This window comes from Erigeron canadensis, chromosome 1 (assembly GCF_010389155.1).
Source record: "Erigeron canadensis isolate Cc75 chromosome 1, C_canadensis_v1, whole genome shotgun sequence".
Classification (NCBI taxonomy): domain Eukaryota; kingdom Viridiplantae; phylum Streptophyta; class Magnoliopsida; order Asterales; family Asteraceae; genus Erigeron; species Erigeron canadensis.
Window position 1 is genome coordinate 40,330,702 of NC_057761.1, and position 18,263 is coordinate 40,348,964.

General features: G+C 29.9%; 1 protein-coding gene across 2 annotated transcripts; it reads left to right on the forward strand.

Moving 5' to 3' along the window:
* Positions 1–14,703: 14,703 nt before the first annotated feature.
* Positions 14,704–17,780, forward strand: LOC122585784 (DNA replication complex GINS protein PSF3-like). 2 transcript variants are annotated; one of them, XM_043757908.1, is made up of 7 exons: positions 14,704–14,790; positions 15,036–15,087; positions 15,177–15,245; positions 15,326–15,426; positions 16,073–16,165; positions 17,170–17,309; positions 17,404–17,780. In XM_043757908.1, exons 2-7 carry the CDS (start codon positions 15,043–15,045, stop codon positions 17,514–17,516), a joined length of 561 nt encoding a protein of 186 aa, XP_043613843.1. In that variant the 5' UTR covers positions 14,704–14,790; positions 15,036–15,042; the 3' UTR covers positions 17,517–17,780. The 2 variants fall into 2 exon arrangements, with proteins under 2 accessions (XP_043613843.1, XP_043613844.1); XM_043757909.1 differs by lacking the exon at positions 14,704–14,790 and having other exon boundaries at positions 14,980–15,087.
* Positions 17,781–18,263: the final 483 nt, after the last annotated feature.

An 18,263-nucleotide genomic window follows, 5' to 3' on the forward strand; every position in this document is an offset into this window, starting at 1 on the left:
CACCCCTACTATACGGTATGAGACTGATACGAAACCGGTATAGGTTTCGGCCTGGTATCGGTATGATATCATAGTACTTTTCAATACTTATTTCAGTACCCATCACGAAAACCACAAAAGTGAATCCTGGTCCCGATCTCACTTTTCAGTACCTAGACATGAACCATAGTAAGACGGGATTGGAATTTTGGAAAAAATGTCCATCCCTTTCTCGTGTTGGTTTCAAACTTTTTAGTTAATTAGCTTCTTTTAACAAGGTCCAAAATTAAAATCTCTGGTTACAGTATAGGATATTAACCACCTCATTGTTCGATTTTAGATAAGTGTATTAAAATGTATTGTTATACATATTTTGTGGTAATCATGATTAGAAGAACAACACTACAATAATTACCAACAAATAATAATTGGTCGCAAATGTTGCGAGGAAAGATTTGGTAAAAAGAAAAGATAAATTTGAAACTAGTGAGAGTGTTTAAAGCAAATATGCGGCAATTTGTATCGAATTATGAGACAAAGAACATGACCTTGAGACACTCACGTATTAGGTATCATAATCCATGCCTAATTTATTGTAACATTGATTTCTAATTTCTTCCTGCCTGATTTTATCAAATACGTTAATGAAGGTTTAATTTTAATTGTTTGTCCGGTTTTTAGCTTTAAATATGATCGATGATACAAGAATAACAACGAAATATAACTTATTAAAAACTGTTCTAGCGAACTTAATGTATAAGTCAACAATACAGCATATGTTTATCGAAAAATAAGTATTTAAGTATTATTAGTGTTACAGTTGGGACATGAATCACACGATTAATATGTGGTTGAGAAGTGAGGATAGACCAAATTTCGGATGGCTGGCTTAAGGGGTCGTTATCATTTCTTCTAGGCAACAACTTTTCAAGAGTCAATCAAAAATATGATGTGTGATTAATTCTATATATTCGATGCATTTATTTATATATAAGCTATACGTACATGATGATTATAGTTGTTTCAATTTAATATGACGTTTGTTCGTACATAAAAGTAGTGTACAACATTATGAGAACTTCGATAGACGATAGTAACCATCGTCTTCAAGATGATAAGATAAAGGAAACTTCCCCGTTAGATAGCCGTAAGAAATGAACACCAAGTACCGCCTACCGCGTGAAAATAAGTACGTATAATTATGTATATAAAAAATAAAAGAGATAATCATATGATCGAGAATATGATTTGTTGTACTCAAACTCGTCCATTGAATGAGTAGTTTTTAAGATATATAAATCTAATAATAATTGTAAAATAAAAAGTTTATCACAGTATCATAACTTATTAAATATAAAAGCTAAAAAAATAAACATATGAAAATTAACTCTATATAAATATTGATTCAGATTATTTTTTTCCAACTTTAGTTAAATAAAAAAAGAAACAAAAAATATATGACCAATATCACAACTTAATAATTGTAAAAACTAAAGAATAAACATATGAAAATTAACTTCATATAAATATTAATTCCAGTTTAACCTTTTTTTTCAACTTTAGTTAAATAAAAAGATAAACAAAAAGTGTAGAGTATATAATTTGAAAAATACATATCAATTCATCAACAAAAACCAACTCAAACATTTTGATTTTCTTTAGGTTGTTTCACACCGAAACAATTCATACATACACAACATAGAGTCGTAGATCATGTTTAACATGTGTTGGCTTAAGATTTTTAAGATGAAATAATGTGGTTTTATTTTTTGTTGTTGAAGAATAAGTCATAATGAATTTATAGTGGACAACGAATTAAATTAAAAGAGATAAAAATAACAATAACATAATAATACAATGTTAAATAATAATAATAATTAAATATGAACAAGGTATATAAATTAAAAAACCTTTTTGGTAGTCGATCGTAGTTTTTTTTTTTTTTTTGCCGTTAGGTTTTTCTTAAGGTTGAGAATATGTGAGAGTTTTTTCTATGTGGTATGTATATTGATAATAAGAATAAAGATTTTTTATAAGATTTTTTTATTAAAGGTCGGTCATTTTTATTAAATAAATATTAAAAAATAGAGGATTAATAAGGAAGAAGTATTATGCTAAAGGAGAGGGATTAGGGATGCCAAGTATACCCCAAATCCCCTTTTTTAGTTATATTATATCCGTCATTTTGTATTAAAAGAATATTTAAAAAATAGAGGGTTAATAAGGAAGGAGTACTAGGTTAAAGGAAGGGATCGGGGATGCCAAGTATACCCCAGCCCCCTCTTTTAGTTTTATTATAGATATCGGATACGATTGAAATAATTTGATACACGATGATTTGAAACGAATGAGAATAAATTATTATAAATTATCCCCGTTATTAGAAAAACTAATTGTCAATTTCACTTAATAATTCATCTTTTATTTTACCTTCCCGAATAAGGTGAAAAATCTAAGAGATATACACAAATCTTTAGGTTTCCGACCTTTCATATATAGCTTCATAGATGCAACCAAAGAAGAATGATCAAATTAAATCCTAAGAAATACGTAGTAGTAGAGAAAGTATAAGCCATAAGGTATGTCGTGAGGAGGAGTCTCAAGATAATGTTAGACACCCTAACTTCGTACCTAATTTTATTTGGGATTTGTTTGTACATAACCTCTGTCGATGAAGACTCTTGGTTATGAAAGTTATCTTCATTTAGGAATCCGTTGTGGTAGTCTTGTGTCTTAAGAATATTCACTGAGGTTTCCAAAGGTAACAAAGGTTTTCGAAAAATTTTAGAATCGTGAAAGGCTTAGGCTTAATTTGTCTAATACTTGAGTAGTTCAGTACGTCATGAATGTTGATGGCATAAAAAAAACACTTCATTTTATAACGAGAATTATATATGTTACATTTAAAGTTGGTTTATTAACCACAATATAGCAGCTAGGCAAGCTGCTGATTGAACAGTCTGCTTGAAATTTAATATTTTTTAAATTCGTTTTTTAATCATCTTTACTAGCATGTTGTTAAATACATGCATTAATGCGTACTTTCTTGCTTCAAACTTTTGGTTTTTCTAGGAAAAATATTTTAATTTAAGCTTTAATGTTGTTTTCTTTTAGACACTAAACTTTTAATATTTCTATTTATGCCACGATAATGGATGAATGTAATATTATGGTATACTTTCTTCTATAACAAAAAACCGTATTGCAACACTTTTTATTCTTTGTATTGTGGTAGTAATTTTTATGATACGCTTTTGTAATACACGTTGTTTAACGTATAGTTATGTTAATTTTCATTGCAACGCCTAGGTTGGCTGTTGATTGAGCAGCCTGGTTGCCTGCTTGAAATTATATATATTTTTTTTAAATTCGCTTTTTAATTATCCATACTAACATGTTGTTAGATACATGCATTTAGACGTACTTTCTTGCTCCAAACGTTTGGTTTTTTTGGCAAAAATATTTTAACTTAATCTTTAATGTTGTTTTCTTTTAGCCACTTAACTTTTATTATTTCTATTTATGCCACGAAATGTTGAAATTGCTTTAATGGATAAATATAATATTATGGTATATTTTCTGCTATAACAAAAAACCTTATTGCAACACTTTTTATTTTTTGTGTATTAGTAATTTTTAGGGATTATTACCTATAGATGTAACTAACTATGATTAAATGTTTATGTTATGTAAAGATCTTGTAAATATTTATGTCATGTAATTAACTTTCAAATCTCAATTATTGTATGTATCTGACTAATAAAAAACTTACACGTGGCAGATTATATGGTTGCCATATATACCTGTGTACATCCAATAGCCAGAATTTAAAAGTTTATTACATTAAATAGACATTTTACGAGATCTTTAAATAATATAGACATTTTGTCATAGTTAGTTACATACATAGATAATTATCTCTAAATTTTATCATACGCTTTTGTAATACACGTTGTATAACATATAGTTATGTTAATTTTCCTGGGCAACACCTGAGTTAATAAAAAAATTAATTGGGCTCTCAATAATTCACTCTATGCTTTATTTTTGTTACCCAACGTCAACGATCAGTAATTGTACACCAATGAATGGGTATAATACTATGGTATACTTTCTACAATAACAAAAACTTATTGCAACACTTTTTATTTTTTGTGTAGTAGTAATTTTTTATGATACGTTTTTGTAATGCACGTTCTATAACGTATAGTTATGTTAATTTTCCGGGGTAATGTCCGGGGTAAGAGACTAGTTAATTATACAATTATATAATTAAGACAATGGAATACACGATTGACATTTTCGGAACATATATCGATACAAACAATTTTAATCAAAGTTCAAATACGTTAACTATGACACAGCTAGCAGATAACACATTTCCTAGTCATTCATCTCAATACTTGACTCAGTCTACAAGTTATTATAAGTGATTGCAAGGTAAACATGATTTTAACAGTTAATGGTGAAAGGCACAATCGATACACTTTGAATGATTTTATTGCTTCGTCATCAAAAAATTATAACCCACTTATAGATTTGGCGTTTATGAAATATGAATCCATGTCAATTTTGACGTTCTAACTAGTGCCCTATAGGCACTTGATAAAAAGACTTTAATTAGTTGTGATATTTTTTCTTGTCAAATTTGTTTTTCCTTTATAATCTTCTTTAATTACTCCAGTATTATCTCCAAATTAATAATTTCTCCAAATTCATTCCATTTTTTTTCTTTTTTACCGTATCATCAGGTTTTTAAATCTTTTTACAAACTCTTGTATTTCTTTTTGTTTCTCGTTTGACCAATACACGTACAAGACTACAAGTCTCCATCTTCTTTTTTTCTGTTTGTTCAACTTTTATTTGCTATTGTTTTTGTTTAACATCTGTATTCAGAAATGTAATCCATAATTTATTGAAACAAATAAAGATCACAAATATTATAAACAAATTTCATTGACCATTACAACCAAAGCAAAATTAAAAAAAAAAAACAAACAAAACGATAGTTATATAACTTTAAGCTGAAAATAAGATTTATATAATCTTTGGTTGAGATTTATATAATGCTTGTCAGAGACACAAATTGAACAAACATTAAAATTATGGATACCATTCTAGTTCCATCTATTCAATATCATGGATCATAACTATTACGAGTACATAAAAAATACTACATTTTTTCCATAAAACTAAATCAATAAAATAATAGGTTTACAGTTACCTCTAGAACTCAAAGAAAAAACCTCTATCAAAAATTATTGTGGCAAACAATAATATGTACTCTAAATGATCTACTTACGGAGGGAATGTTAAACTTTAGAGGGTAATATATTTTAGAAAGAACTATAAAACTTGCAAAATAATGAGAGGGAGAGCATGATGATACGGTAAAAAAAAAAGAGAAATGGAATGAATTTGAAGGAACTAATTAATTTGGAGATAATAATTATTTAGAGTAATTAAAGCGGATTATAAAAGAAGGGTAAATTTGACAAAAAAAATATCACAGCTAATTGAAGTCTTTTTATCAAGTGCCTATAGGGCACTAGTTAGAAAAATCCTTTTTAAGTATTGAAGTGGTGGCTTCTTTTGTTTTTTTTTTCTTTTCCATTTTTACCGAGTTACAAGAACGAAAGCGTTCATACACTTAAAATTAACTTATGAGCTGAGTATTTAAGTTATCACTCGATTAAACATTGCTATGTATAAACAAGATCGACTGACAGAATGATGTCGATAATTTCTCCATGTTGTTAATCAAAAGATATTTATAAACACGAAATATACACGAAGGTAATATTAATACAACACGTGTGAATAACGTATGCAGATTTGAATATTAGACGAGAAGTTATCCATAGTGCTCCCAAAATGGTAAACATATGTTGGTATATTCGTGATACATGTGACACGTGTAGTCTAAAATTACACTACGTGTATGAAATGCCACGTCATCACTTTTTTTCTCTTTTATCTTATGTTTTGAAAATGATAAAGACATTGAAAATGAAAATGGTAAGATATAAAAATAAATTAATACTTCGTGAAATGATCATTAGTAGTTTGCATTTACGTCAATCGATAGATGGATAGGGGTGATTTAGATTAAGGACTTCTTATTTTAGGGATTGTAGGAACTCGATCTAGACCGTTCATTTTCATCAGATCTAATCACCATTGATCATCTCCAACGATATCCTCGACCATATTCATCTCTGGCGAGACTTACACATGTGTAAGTTGAATAAAAATTATTATTCGGAGCGGGCTTCGCCCCTAAGGATATTCATAAATCAAAGCTGGTGGGGGTAGGTCATTGGGGGTGATAGGTCATAGTATGGTAGGTCATGGAGGGTGATAGGTCATAGTGGGTGACCGGTGATGGGTGATCTACCTAAAAAAAATTGTACTTAAAACATGTGTAAGTTACTTACACATGTGTAAGTCTCGCCGGAAATGGTCGTCGTCGCCGGAGGATCATCGTAGTGGTCGGAGATGATCATGGTGGTGGTGGTGGTGGTGGTGGTCAGATTTGATGATGATGGTGACCGGAGAAGGAGATAGGAAGAGTTCCTAACAATCTTTAAAATAAGGAGTCATTAATTTAACTTTTCCTATATACGTATATATGCGATTAATTATCTTGACACGTTTTGATGTTAAAAAGCACCATGCCATGTGAAATACGAAAAACTGACCGTATAGAATTTCAGACATATCTATTTAAGTTTAAACAAAATTATAACTACTGTCTACGACTATTTTCATATAATCTCGAACTATACAAATTATTGTTGTCATAAAATCTCTTTAATTAATACATGTGATCATCTAGGTTGTAAGGGTAATACAACATTACAACACGTTAAAATGCATCACATACTATTTGATTGGCTGTTAATATAATGTCTCGAATGTTAATTTTTAACTATTAATTATTAATTTGATATTAAAAAAAAAAATTTAAAAATTATAGTTGTTTGTTGCCCACTTGGCCACTCGAATGAATTAATTATGGAATCCAAGCACAAAACAAACATTTGACCAAACTTCGAGTGAGAAATTACTCTTATAACAAGCCACGCTATCTATTCACTAATGTTATAACCCATATTTTTAGCAAAAATATTTCACAATATCTACCAATATTTGATCTACCCATCAACACATAACAACCATGGATCTTTTATTTGAATTATCTTATTTTTCACACTAACATATGTGTACAATCTAATAAAACAAACCACTTTTTAAAAATAAAAAAAAAACTTTCTGTTGTTAAAAAACCAAAAATACCTTTCTCTTTTATTTACTAATTTAAACATTTTCATCTAATAAATCTATAATACCCTTAATGAAATAATTTACAGTATAAATCTCCAACATTTAAAATAACTACAATAGCATCTTTAACATCAATTACTTTTACATTCACCACTATCGTCGCCCTCATCACCGTCCACACTGCCGCTCCCACCACCACCACTTCCGCCATCACTACCCTCACCATCACCGCATTGCGGAGGCATAAATTTAATAACTTATAACATGATCTATCATGTTCAAAATAAATATACAAGCCTGGTCCTAGGTTTATAGGCAGTTTCATCTTGTATACTTGTAATCTTGTATAATTGTATTTATTATATTACTATAATCAATGTAAATTCAAGTTGTACTAATGTTTTAATCAATGAAATTCAATAAATTAAATAACCTCGTATACAAAAATAAACAAAACAAAATATCACGAACACAATGTAGTTGTGAATTGTGATCAAGGGTGGAGCAATAGTTAGTTTATTGTTGAGAGATATACCATGGGATAAGTGCTTGAAAATGTAACTAAGTATAGTCAAATGTTTATTGTAGGAACCAATTATCACTTTTGGATATTGTATAGAAGTAACTTGGTAAAATAGTCAAAAACATTAAAAAGTGACTTGTTCCATCATTAGCCGGTAAATACTTAAGTGCCTGGAAATGTAACTAAGTATAGCCAAATGTCTATTGTAGGAACCAACTATCAGATTTGGATATTGTATGGAAGTAACTTGGTAAAAAAGTCTAAAACATTAAAAAGTGACTTGTTCTATTATTAGCCGACAAATACTCTATTTTGTTTTTATTTATTTCTGACGTGGAATATGTGAGCTGGTGGTGACTGAACCTGTAATCTCGCACTCCTGGATCTGATAACTGTAAGAATCGGGTCTACTTGCTTTCCATTACACAACTCAACAATTTTGAATTGCCTTCTATTATGCCACTCTCGTAGCAAATATACACAAGCATCAATACAACAATATTCATCCTATCTGTAATACCCCTTTATTCATCTTGCATTCCTGTGCAATGAACCAAGCTATCACATTTTATTAACTGTTATGAGTATTCAAGAGATAACACTTACTTTTAACAGCATTCTTAAAGATACTTAGTATTTGCGGTCAAAGAATATATGAGAAATTGAATCTTGCATATTCTGACATAGAAAGCAATTGCAATAAAATTAAAAAAAAAAATTGAAAAAATGAAAAGTTAGGGTTTTTGGTTTTCCCCCTTTCTATATTTGCTACAAAATATGAATTACTTGTAGATAAATAAAGGACATACCTTGATATAGCAGTGGAAAAGTTAAATAGACATCGATCGAAGACGAATTTTGGACTTCGTATGTTGTATGTGTGGATTTGGTTTGGAATTGCCATGTGTGTGTGTGTAAAAGTGTGTGAAATGAGAAAGTGATCCAACATTTGTTTTTATATGTAAGTTAGTTTTTGTTGTTTTTTGCCAGCTCACATATTACACGTCGGAAATAATTAAAAAGAAAATAGAGTATTTACCGGCTAATGATGGAACAAGTCCCTTTTTAAAGACTCTTTTATCAAGTTACTTTCATACAATATCCAAAACTGATAGTTGGTTCATACAATAGACATTTGACCATACTTAGTTACATTTTGAGACACTTATCACGATATACTATTATAATTATCAGAACTTAGGAACAAAATTAAAGGATCCAGATATAAATTTAAATGTCGACATTTATATCACATTACATTAGAAAAGTCAAGGAGAATTTTTGTTTGATAGATTCGACTGTATTGAATGTCGAAACTCGAAACCTGTTTAACCTTACTTTGTTTGTGACCAAATAAAATTATATAACATGAAAAAAAAAAAAAAAAAAAAAAACATAAAAAAAAAAGAGAGAGAAGGTTATGTGTCATTTGAATGCTAAAATTAAAACTATATGATGATAAATAATGATAAAGGTTATTTCTGTTAATTCGTATCACATATATCCACTTAAGAGTCACACGTGTCATGAAAGTAGTTTTACCCTACGATTGGTAATTGGGTATTCTCTAGTTCTCAGAACTTCGATTGAGATGGTCCCCTTTTGTCGATATTAATATTTTGTGGCTATGGATGACATTAGAAAATGACTAATCTTCATGAATGAACTAATTAATTAATTAATCATGTTCCTATGCTTTATTGGTTTCTTGGAATACGACCAAAATTTAAATAACAATTGTTACAAGAATCTTGGACATTGTCATGGTTGATGATACACATAAAATATTAAAACCAAAGGTTTGGACGGTGGACAAAAAAGGAGATTTTCCCATGATACTCTCCTAATGATATACAAGTTGATGCAATTATTTATTTAACATCAACAATTTATTTTGTTAATATTTTTGGATGTGTTATTATTATTATTATTTATAAAGATGCTGATTTATTTACTTTTAGTTTTGTGTGATGTTTTTATGTTTGAAAATATATCTATTTTTTTCTGATCGTTTTTTTAACAACGAGTTAATAGTTATCAGTTAACATTTGATATACCATCTACCGATAAACTAAAACAGGATTGACATGTTGTTGAAGCGACACGTGGCATAATCGTTGATCGACACGTATCATTTTAATTTATTTAACTTGTTAAATTAGCTTTTTTAGTTGTATATAAATTCAATTTTCTTATTAGACTTAGAATTAAATTCTAACTCTTGTCTTATTAATACAAAAGACATTATAACCTTATTTGATTGATTGTTTTCTCATTAATAACTTATTAATTATAATAAGTTATTAACATGAAAACTTCAAAAATTTGAGTTTACAATCCGTAATTACAAGGCTATTTGTCATCATCAACTATGGTTACAAGTTTCGATTTTGATGTGTTTCTAAAAATTGTAGGTAAATCCAAAATTGTAACTAAACATATATTATATTTATCAAGATTGTATATTGTAATTTAGTTTCGATCATCAATTACTTTAACCACAAGTTATTTCGTACTCACGAATCATGAATGAGGCATATTCAAAAAATTTTATGATACAATCTATATAGCTACCGTACAACGTACGAGTATTAGGACTAGTAATAATATACAATTGGACTGTATACAAAAGTCGAAGGTTTTAATCTATTTAATAAAGTTTAGAAAAGACTAATGTTTTTAATTAGTGAACATCTAAGAAAAAAATATTATGAAGATCACATTCCGATGTATATCAAATATATTTAAATAACCATAAGTATAAGTATATAACTTTATATAAGATAAATATATGATATAAACTTTATATAAGATAAATTGTGAAATGTTCATTTGAAAACTAATTTTTTTGTGAAAACTAAAAAACTGACCAAAACACATTATAATCTGAATTTAACACAATGTGTTTTAAAAAACACAATGTGTTTTTACTGTGTAATCTAAAAACACATTGTGTTAAGTTTTAAATCACAGTTTTTTCTAGGAGCGCGTGAAATCCAGAAAATTAGTCAAACACATTGTGATATGAACTTAACACATTGTGTTTTCTAAAAGCATATTATAAACACATTGTGTAAAATCCAGATTACAATGTTTTTTGATCAATTTTTTAGTATTCAGAAAAATTTTAGTTTTCAAATAATTACAACCCAAGATAAATATATAATATACCATACCGGTATTTCTATATTTATTCATCTTTTCTTTTTCTATTTTAATTTTTTTCTGCTCTTGTTATTAGTTTACAACTTAACATATCATAATTTTTGTTTCTACTTGCATAAATCATTTTGTCCAAGAACGCGGCTCGTGTGTTATTTTATATATTTTTAATAATTAGTCATATGTTTATTTATCATACGTAAGTTTGTTTCTTATAAAGACTATAATTGATAATATTTTCGGCGACGATACGCACAAGTAATTGTTTAATCCATTATGACTATAATTCGACTACTTATGAAATTTGTAGTAATGATTAAACAATGATCAAATATTGTAAACAAATTACTAAGTTTGCTATCGAGTCAAAAAAATATATAAATTCAGTCAATGAATTATGACAATGCCATTTTGGTTATTATATTTTGTCATTGACCTTGATTTATGCAAATCGACTTTTGGGGATGTGTAAGTCCAAGCTTTTGATCTTTACGATTACATGTAATAATGAATTATGACAATGAAGTCCGATCTTTACGATTAAAGGCAGCAATCGTAAGAAATTCAATTCACAGTTTTTAACTTTAACGAGATATTAGGATTATTGAAGGGCTACCACCCCATTTAATTATCTTGGCTCCTTGTAAAAAGAAATCCATCGTAGAAGAGAAAAAACTCTTTTCACCCACCTATTTATTATTTTTCTATCGCATTTGAGATTTGAATCGACGACTTTCTTATTATTACAGTCGATTAAAAGTCTTTAGTCACAAAGTCCTCCTTTATACCTAACATAAAGATATATTTGGAGAGTATGGAATTACATTATAAAAAGACGCAGGTCCATTGGCGGCAATGGTTAATGTGTGTAAAAGTAATTGGTGTAAAAGCGGATAATGTATATTTTAAAGGTTGAAATTTTTATGTTGTAATTTATTTGTATTTCATTAAGGATATTATAGGTATATTATGTGGAGATGTTTAAATTATAAAATAAAAAAAATAGTAATTTGGGAAAAGTCTTTGCTTTTTTGAGAAGAAAGAGTAACTATATTATATAGAGATATAAATATTGGGGAAAAGTGAATGTGTGAGACAACACCACCAAACTTGGATGAAAAACCTCACACATCTTGATTTTTTATTCTAAAAAAATCACGGGGCCCATCATTTATTCATTAATATTAAAATATTAATATGTGAGAGGTTTTATCCAACTTAGATGTATGACAACCCCACGCTCAGTTTTTCCTAAATATTGATGTAAATATAAATATATATAAGAAGACTCCTTATTTAGCCCACAAATAAAAATTTGTCCATTCAATGTTGAGTTGTTGACATGACTAATGAGAGTGCTTTTAAAAAGATTAGGATTTGTTTTAAGGGTTTAGATTCTCTAATGTTAATTCAACTTTATAGGTAAAGTTGGATCAACTTAAATTATTAGATGAAATATAATGGTGAAAATTTAAACATTAAATTTTAATCTTGACAATTTGATTTAATCTAATGACTAAAGTTGATCCAATTAAGTAAAATTGGATCAACTTTATACGATCCTAATCATTGTTTTAATGGTTTTAAGAGTTATGTGAGAGGACTAGCTGAAATATGAATTAGGGTTTAGTGTGTCGGAATGAAATAAACTATGCCCCAAGAGTTATAGTGTGCACAAACTAACATTTTTGTTTATTGTATGCATAAACTTAGTAAAAAAAGTTTAAATCATGCAATGTGTATACGTGGCAGCCCATATGAGTTGCCACGTGCAAAAAATTTTTTTTGCAACAGGCCACGTGTAAAATTTTGATTGGTCGGTCACAAAAAGTTACATAATATAAATATTTTTACTAAGTTTATGCATACAATAAACAAAAACGTTAGTTCGTGCACACTATAACTTTTTGGGCATAATTAGTTGCATTCCGTCGCAATAGATATGAAGTAAGCATTAGCAAACTTATAATTAAACGTATAAATATACGAGCATGATACCCGCGCAATGTGGCAGCGAGTTGGCAATGACGGTGATGACAACATCTATTGGTGTAGGTAAAAGTATCTTATTTAAAGGGGTTAGTAGATATATTTTTTTAATATAATGGACTAATGGTGTAAATTAATATTAAAAGTTAATGGTGATTTAATTCATTAAAGGTATTTTGGTCAATTCGTATGTTTTATTTATATAAAATTTCAACATAGGAGTTATAATTTTTATATAATAGTATAGAAGTATAGATAATCATATATTGCATTCCATTTTTTGTTTAAGATTTGCGTTTTGATACCAAAATAATGCTTTAATAACACAATCACACAAGATTAAAAACTTTTAAACACCAAAAAATTGTCACCGGCAACTTTAATAAGGATGACCAAATGCCGCAATAATATAGTGACAAATTAATTAATCCAACAGGAAGTCGGCAATATTTCTTCTTATTAATTTACTTGGTATTTTGGTAATCTTTTAAAAAATGAGTAAAGAATGTTAAATGGAGTTTATGATTATCAACACAAAATATATTATTGTTGAATTAAAACTTAGGCTTATCGGGTCAACAAATTATTCTTTCCACGATGGTGACATTTATTAATCTGTATCTCCAACTCAATGAGATTTTTTTAGCTTCACCAACTCTAATCATTCAACTTTCTATTATTAAATTAGTTTTATATTGTAACTTATGGGTAAAATAATCATGTTATAAGATTTGAGTATGGAAGATGATTAAATTACTACAAATTTTAGTTTATAGTCATATATTAGTGCATAACTTACATGTCGCCTATAAAAACTATATATCATGATAGATAATTCAAAACTTATGGTAAACTTATCATCATCACCTTATAAATATGGATCAAATTGTATTATGGCGTATGAAAACGTGAATGAGCTAATATAAGCTAGCTTTTACCTTTTAGTCAATATATATATATATATATGAGTTATTTATATTACAAGCATTTAAAAAAGTACAAAAAGTCCATGTGTAAGTTAACTTACACATGCTTGTTCCTTCCATCTCCGACCACCACCACCATGATCATCCAGCGACGGCGATCATCTCCGACGAGACTTACACATGTGTAAGTACAACTTTTTTTAGCATTTTAGGGTTTAAAATTTCTAAGTTTTTTCCTTCGCGAGACAACCACCACCAGCCACCATCATCTCCGACCACCCCAATCACGGCGTCGGTGCCGGCATCAAGGGCTTCGCCCGTACCGTAGTAAACTGTCACCATCTTTATGATCGCCGCCCATCAAATCCATACAATTCTCATATGCGTTCCTTGACGGTCATCTTAGAACGAATGAGGGCTTCTGGGTCGTACCGTATCCACCCGAAAGCTATTCTATATATATATATATATATATATTTTGGGTAAAATAAAATTATATATATTTTGGGTAAAATAAAATAAGTATTAAAGTAAAACAAATATTGTTAGTGCTTTGGAAATCATGCATGAGTAAACACATCAAAGGTTTGATTTGTGTAACTAGACAAATATATCTTGTGTGAATGAAGTGTTTTGATAAACAGAAATAATATAAAAGAAAAAACTATGAACATATGCATTTTACATTATGTGGGCTTCTTTGGGCCTCTGAGTTTATTGGGCTAGGAGGCTGACCCCTTTTAATTTCAAAATTTGGCTAACAATTAAATCGATTTTATATCTACAAATTCCCGCTAAAACAATAAAATGCCCGCGACCCTAAAATCATCCCCAAAATCAATCTCTCTCTCTCTCTCTCACACACACACAATCTTTCATTTTTCAATTAAATTAAATTAGTCAAATTCTGGAAAAGTAGCAAAGGTATGATTCCCCTCAAATTCTTCAATTAATTTTATAGTGTCAGATAGCGTTTTATCATTTCCAATTTCTAGGGTTTTGATAATGGGCCCATTTATATAATTCATATTATTATAAGTAGCAATTCCGTTTCAAATGGTTTGAGCTTGAAAATGGGGAAACAGTCTTTCTCAGACTCAAATCCTTCTTTATTATTATTATTACTATTAGCACATATAATTAATTAATTAATTAAGCCTTTTTTGCAGTTTGATTATGGCTCAGTATTATGATCTTGATGACATCTTAGCAGATGAAGAGGTTCAAATTTTTTTATCTGTTTAAATAATTATTATATTTTTGTATGTAATGTTTTTATATATGTATAAAATGGTGCGTATTTTTCGCAGCTTGTACCCGTGGTTTTTCTGGAAGCAGTAAACGGAATTGGTTTGGTTGATTCCACTGAAACAGTCAGGGTGGGTAATTCTATTTTATATTTTTGGCTATAAATATGTTGATAAGTATTATTATTGATGCTAGTGTTTTGTAAAATCAGGTTGAACCCAAGTCGAAGGCCGAATTGCCGTTTTGGCTTGCGAAAGAGTTGCATCTGAGACAGGCGGTGTCTGTCAGCGTTCCTCCGTGCTATAATAACAAGTCAGTTTAAAGTTTTTTGCTTTTTTTTTTTTTTTTGGTTTGCTTTTATGACTATTGATGATTAATGTTAGACTTGGTAATATGGGCGAAAAAACTTGAAACTAGGGTCTTTATTACAATCGTGTAAGTCAGTCAGGAAAAGAACTAAGAAAGTAGAGTAAGGGTGAGAGTGTATAGCGAAAAGAAAGCAAGAGAATGGGTCAGGTTGATACTTGTTTTGCGCTGTTCCAACTCATTTATGAATTCTTAAAGAGTTGATTGATCTTAATTGACATATGTACGAATAAAGGAACACGAGTGATTGTACTTGTGGTTCCTGGATAAACTAACAACATGACCTGCCCCGACCCGTTTGTCCATTGTGCCAGCTGTATTCTTTTTCATTGTTTAGAAGTAAGCAAAAGATTAATAATGTCTATAAAAATGTAAGTTTTTTTTTCCCTTCATATTCGTAAGTTGTCATTAACTCAACCTGGGTAAAAACATCATAAGTGTCTTTGAAATTCTGATTGGTCAGTAAAGGACTTATGACTTTGACTTCTTATTGGCTTAAGATTTAAGTTATTCAATTAACTTCATCCGTTTGTCTTTATGTTAGCCATGTATGGTATCATTATTCTTTATTGTTATCTTGTTTCCATGCCAGAACCCGGGAAGAAATTGGGGCTGATGGTGCACACGTGGACTTGAGATCTCGATGCTCATACTTTTATGAATTAGGATGTAAAATTGTGCAGTTGTAAGTATCTTCTCACGTCGTTTGCTTTTGTTTACACTTATGTCTTAACATTGACATACACATCACAATCTACAATGGACTTATACCGCACTGACCCATCAAAGTTTGCACTTATGATTTAACATGTGTTTGGGCTTATAGTTTTGTAGGTGGTATTCATTATGAATCTTTTGAAATTATCCAAGATGCCCAAAGCTAACTTTTATGACTATCTGAATTGTCTAATGGGTATCACCACAATTTGTTAATGAACCTTTAGAGAATCGATGATCTTTGGCGGTTACATTATCTTTTACTAGCCAGATTAATCTAATGACAGGGCAGACCATGGGTCAGTGAATGTCTGTTAGTCTGTATAAAGGTGTTAGAACTTGGTAACTGAGTATGCTATTTTTTAGCTTCCCATCCACCACGTTTTAGACCGTATCTTTTCTTAGTAATCGGGTTAGACGTATGGAACTACTTGTGGTATTCAGATGATTTTGTCTCCTGATTCCTAGGTTTGTCCACCTTTTTAACTAATTTCTGCGGTTTAAACATACACAATCTGTTTATGTTTTTGTTTTACATGACGGAGTTGTTGCAATATTTCAACCATGAGCAATAATGATTCTATCTACTTTATGTTAGGTCTGAAATTTTTGGGAAGTTTTGCAAATAGGCTTCATTATTCTTACTGATCCTCATGGGGTGATGGGTGTAAAATTAATTATAAGCTTTTAATATATGTAGTCGCATAAATCTACCATCTGTGAGCATTTTTATTTCTTAAAATACATACATATGTATAACCTATATTTTCCAATTCACAATAAATTATCAACATAAGTTAGTACAAACTTGCTTGTGTTCTACACTGGCTATTTAGAGTTTAAACTAGTGTTTTCATATTGAAGGATACGTCAGTCATTCTTACTTACTTTTACATATTATCTTATAGTTGCTGCAAGACTGTTGTTTTTAACTTATACTAGTATTTTGTCATGAATTGGCGAATAAATCAGGATTGGTGACAAGACCATTGGATCTTTACTCTTGGTTGCTTTCCAGACAAGGTATAAGGAGGTCTTGATTAAGGCACATACTGCAGCATCCGTGCTGACCCCGAAGTATTTATCACTATTAACAAAAGAAGAAACAAAATGTGAGATTTGCAAAACTCATCTACTTTTAGTGTTTTACTCTATTCTCAAAATGTGATGAATAAGTGATTCTTATCTTATTTGTTGATTTTGAAGTGTATGATGCTGCCAAGTCGTCAGCTGTAGCGTTTAAGACTTGGCGAATGGGTGGGCCAAGATTACAGAAAGCTTCAGTTCTTGGCAGAAAGAGGAAGCCACTTGGGGAGTAATCTCTCATTGGGTCAACCAAGGGCAGCCAACTTGGGATTGCGTGTTGTAGAGGCTTATTGTTGGTTACTGAAGTTCTGTTATAAAATTACAATGTGCTAACTTACATAAACTATAAATTAACCTTCTGATCTTTTGTTCTTTCTAATTTGTTTCATTCACCCCATACCCCACATATATGTGGGATTGGGCATCGTTGTTGTAACTTGTTACAATTAAATGCTCTTGGCAAATTGGTTATTGAAGGAAACATATTTCTTTGGTTATTTACTAAAATTTCAAGCAAATGAACTTGCTGTTTGTTGTCTAGTACACACAGATGACCTAACTGAGCCTGGTTTTAGAGGCCTATATTCGTCTAAATCGGTTAACTAAGAGTTCAGTTGATATTAAATGAAGCAATACTTTGTGACTTTTTGTGTGATGTGATTGGATCAAATCAAATTAAGAAATTCAGAGTTTCAGACCAATAAGAAACAGGTCCGTTTTACTTCTAAGTTAAAAAAGTGAAGTTACTTTGATCATCTATATATTTATCCGACAATTTTCAAACCTTTGATCAGTCAACATGGTTATATGGAAAGAAAACTTTATCTTGTCCACTGCAAGTTGCAACTCCATGACTGAACTGCATGCTTCCATGGCCTGTAATCTTGTCCATTGCCCGACTATGGCCCATACATCAATCACCTATTCACAAGAAAATAAAGCATATAGTTAACTGATTCCGGTAGGTTGGCAACTGCTAA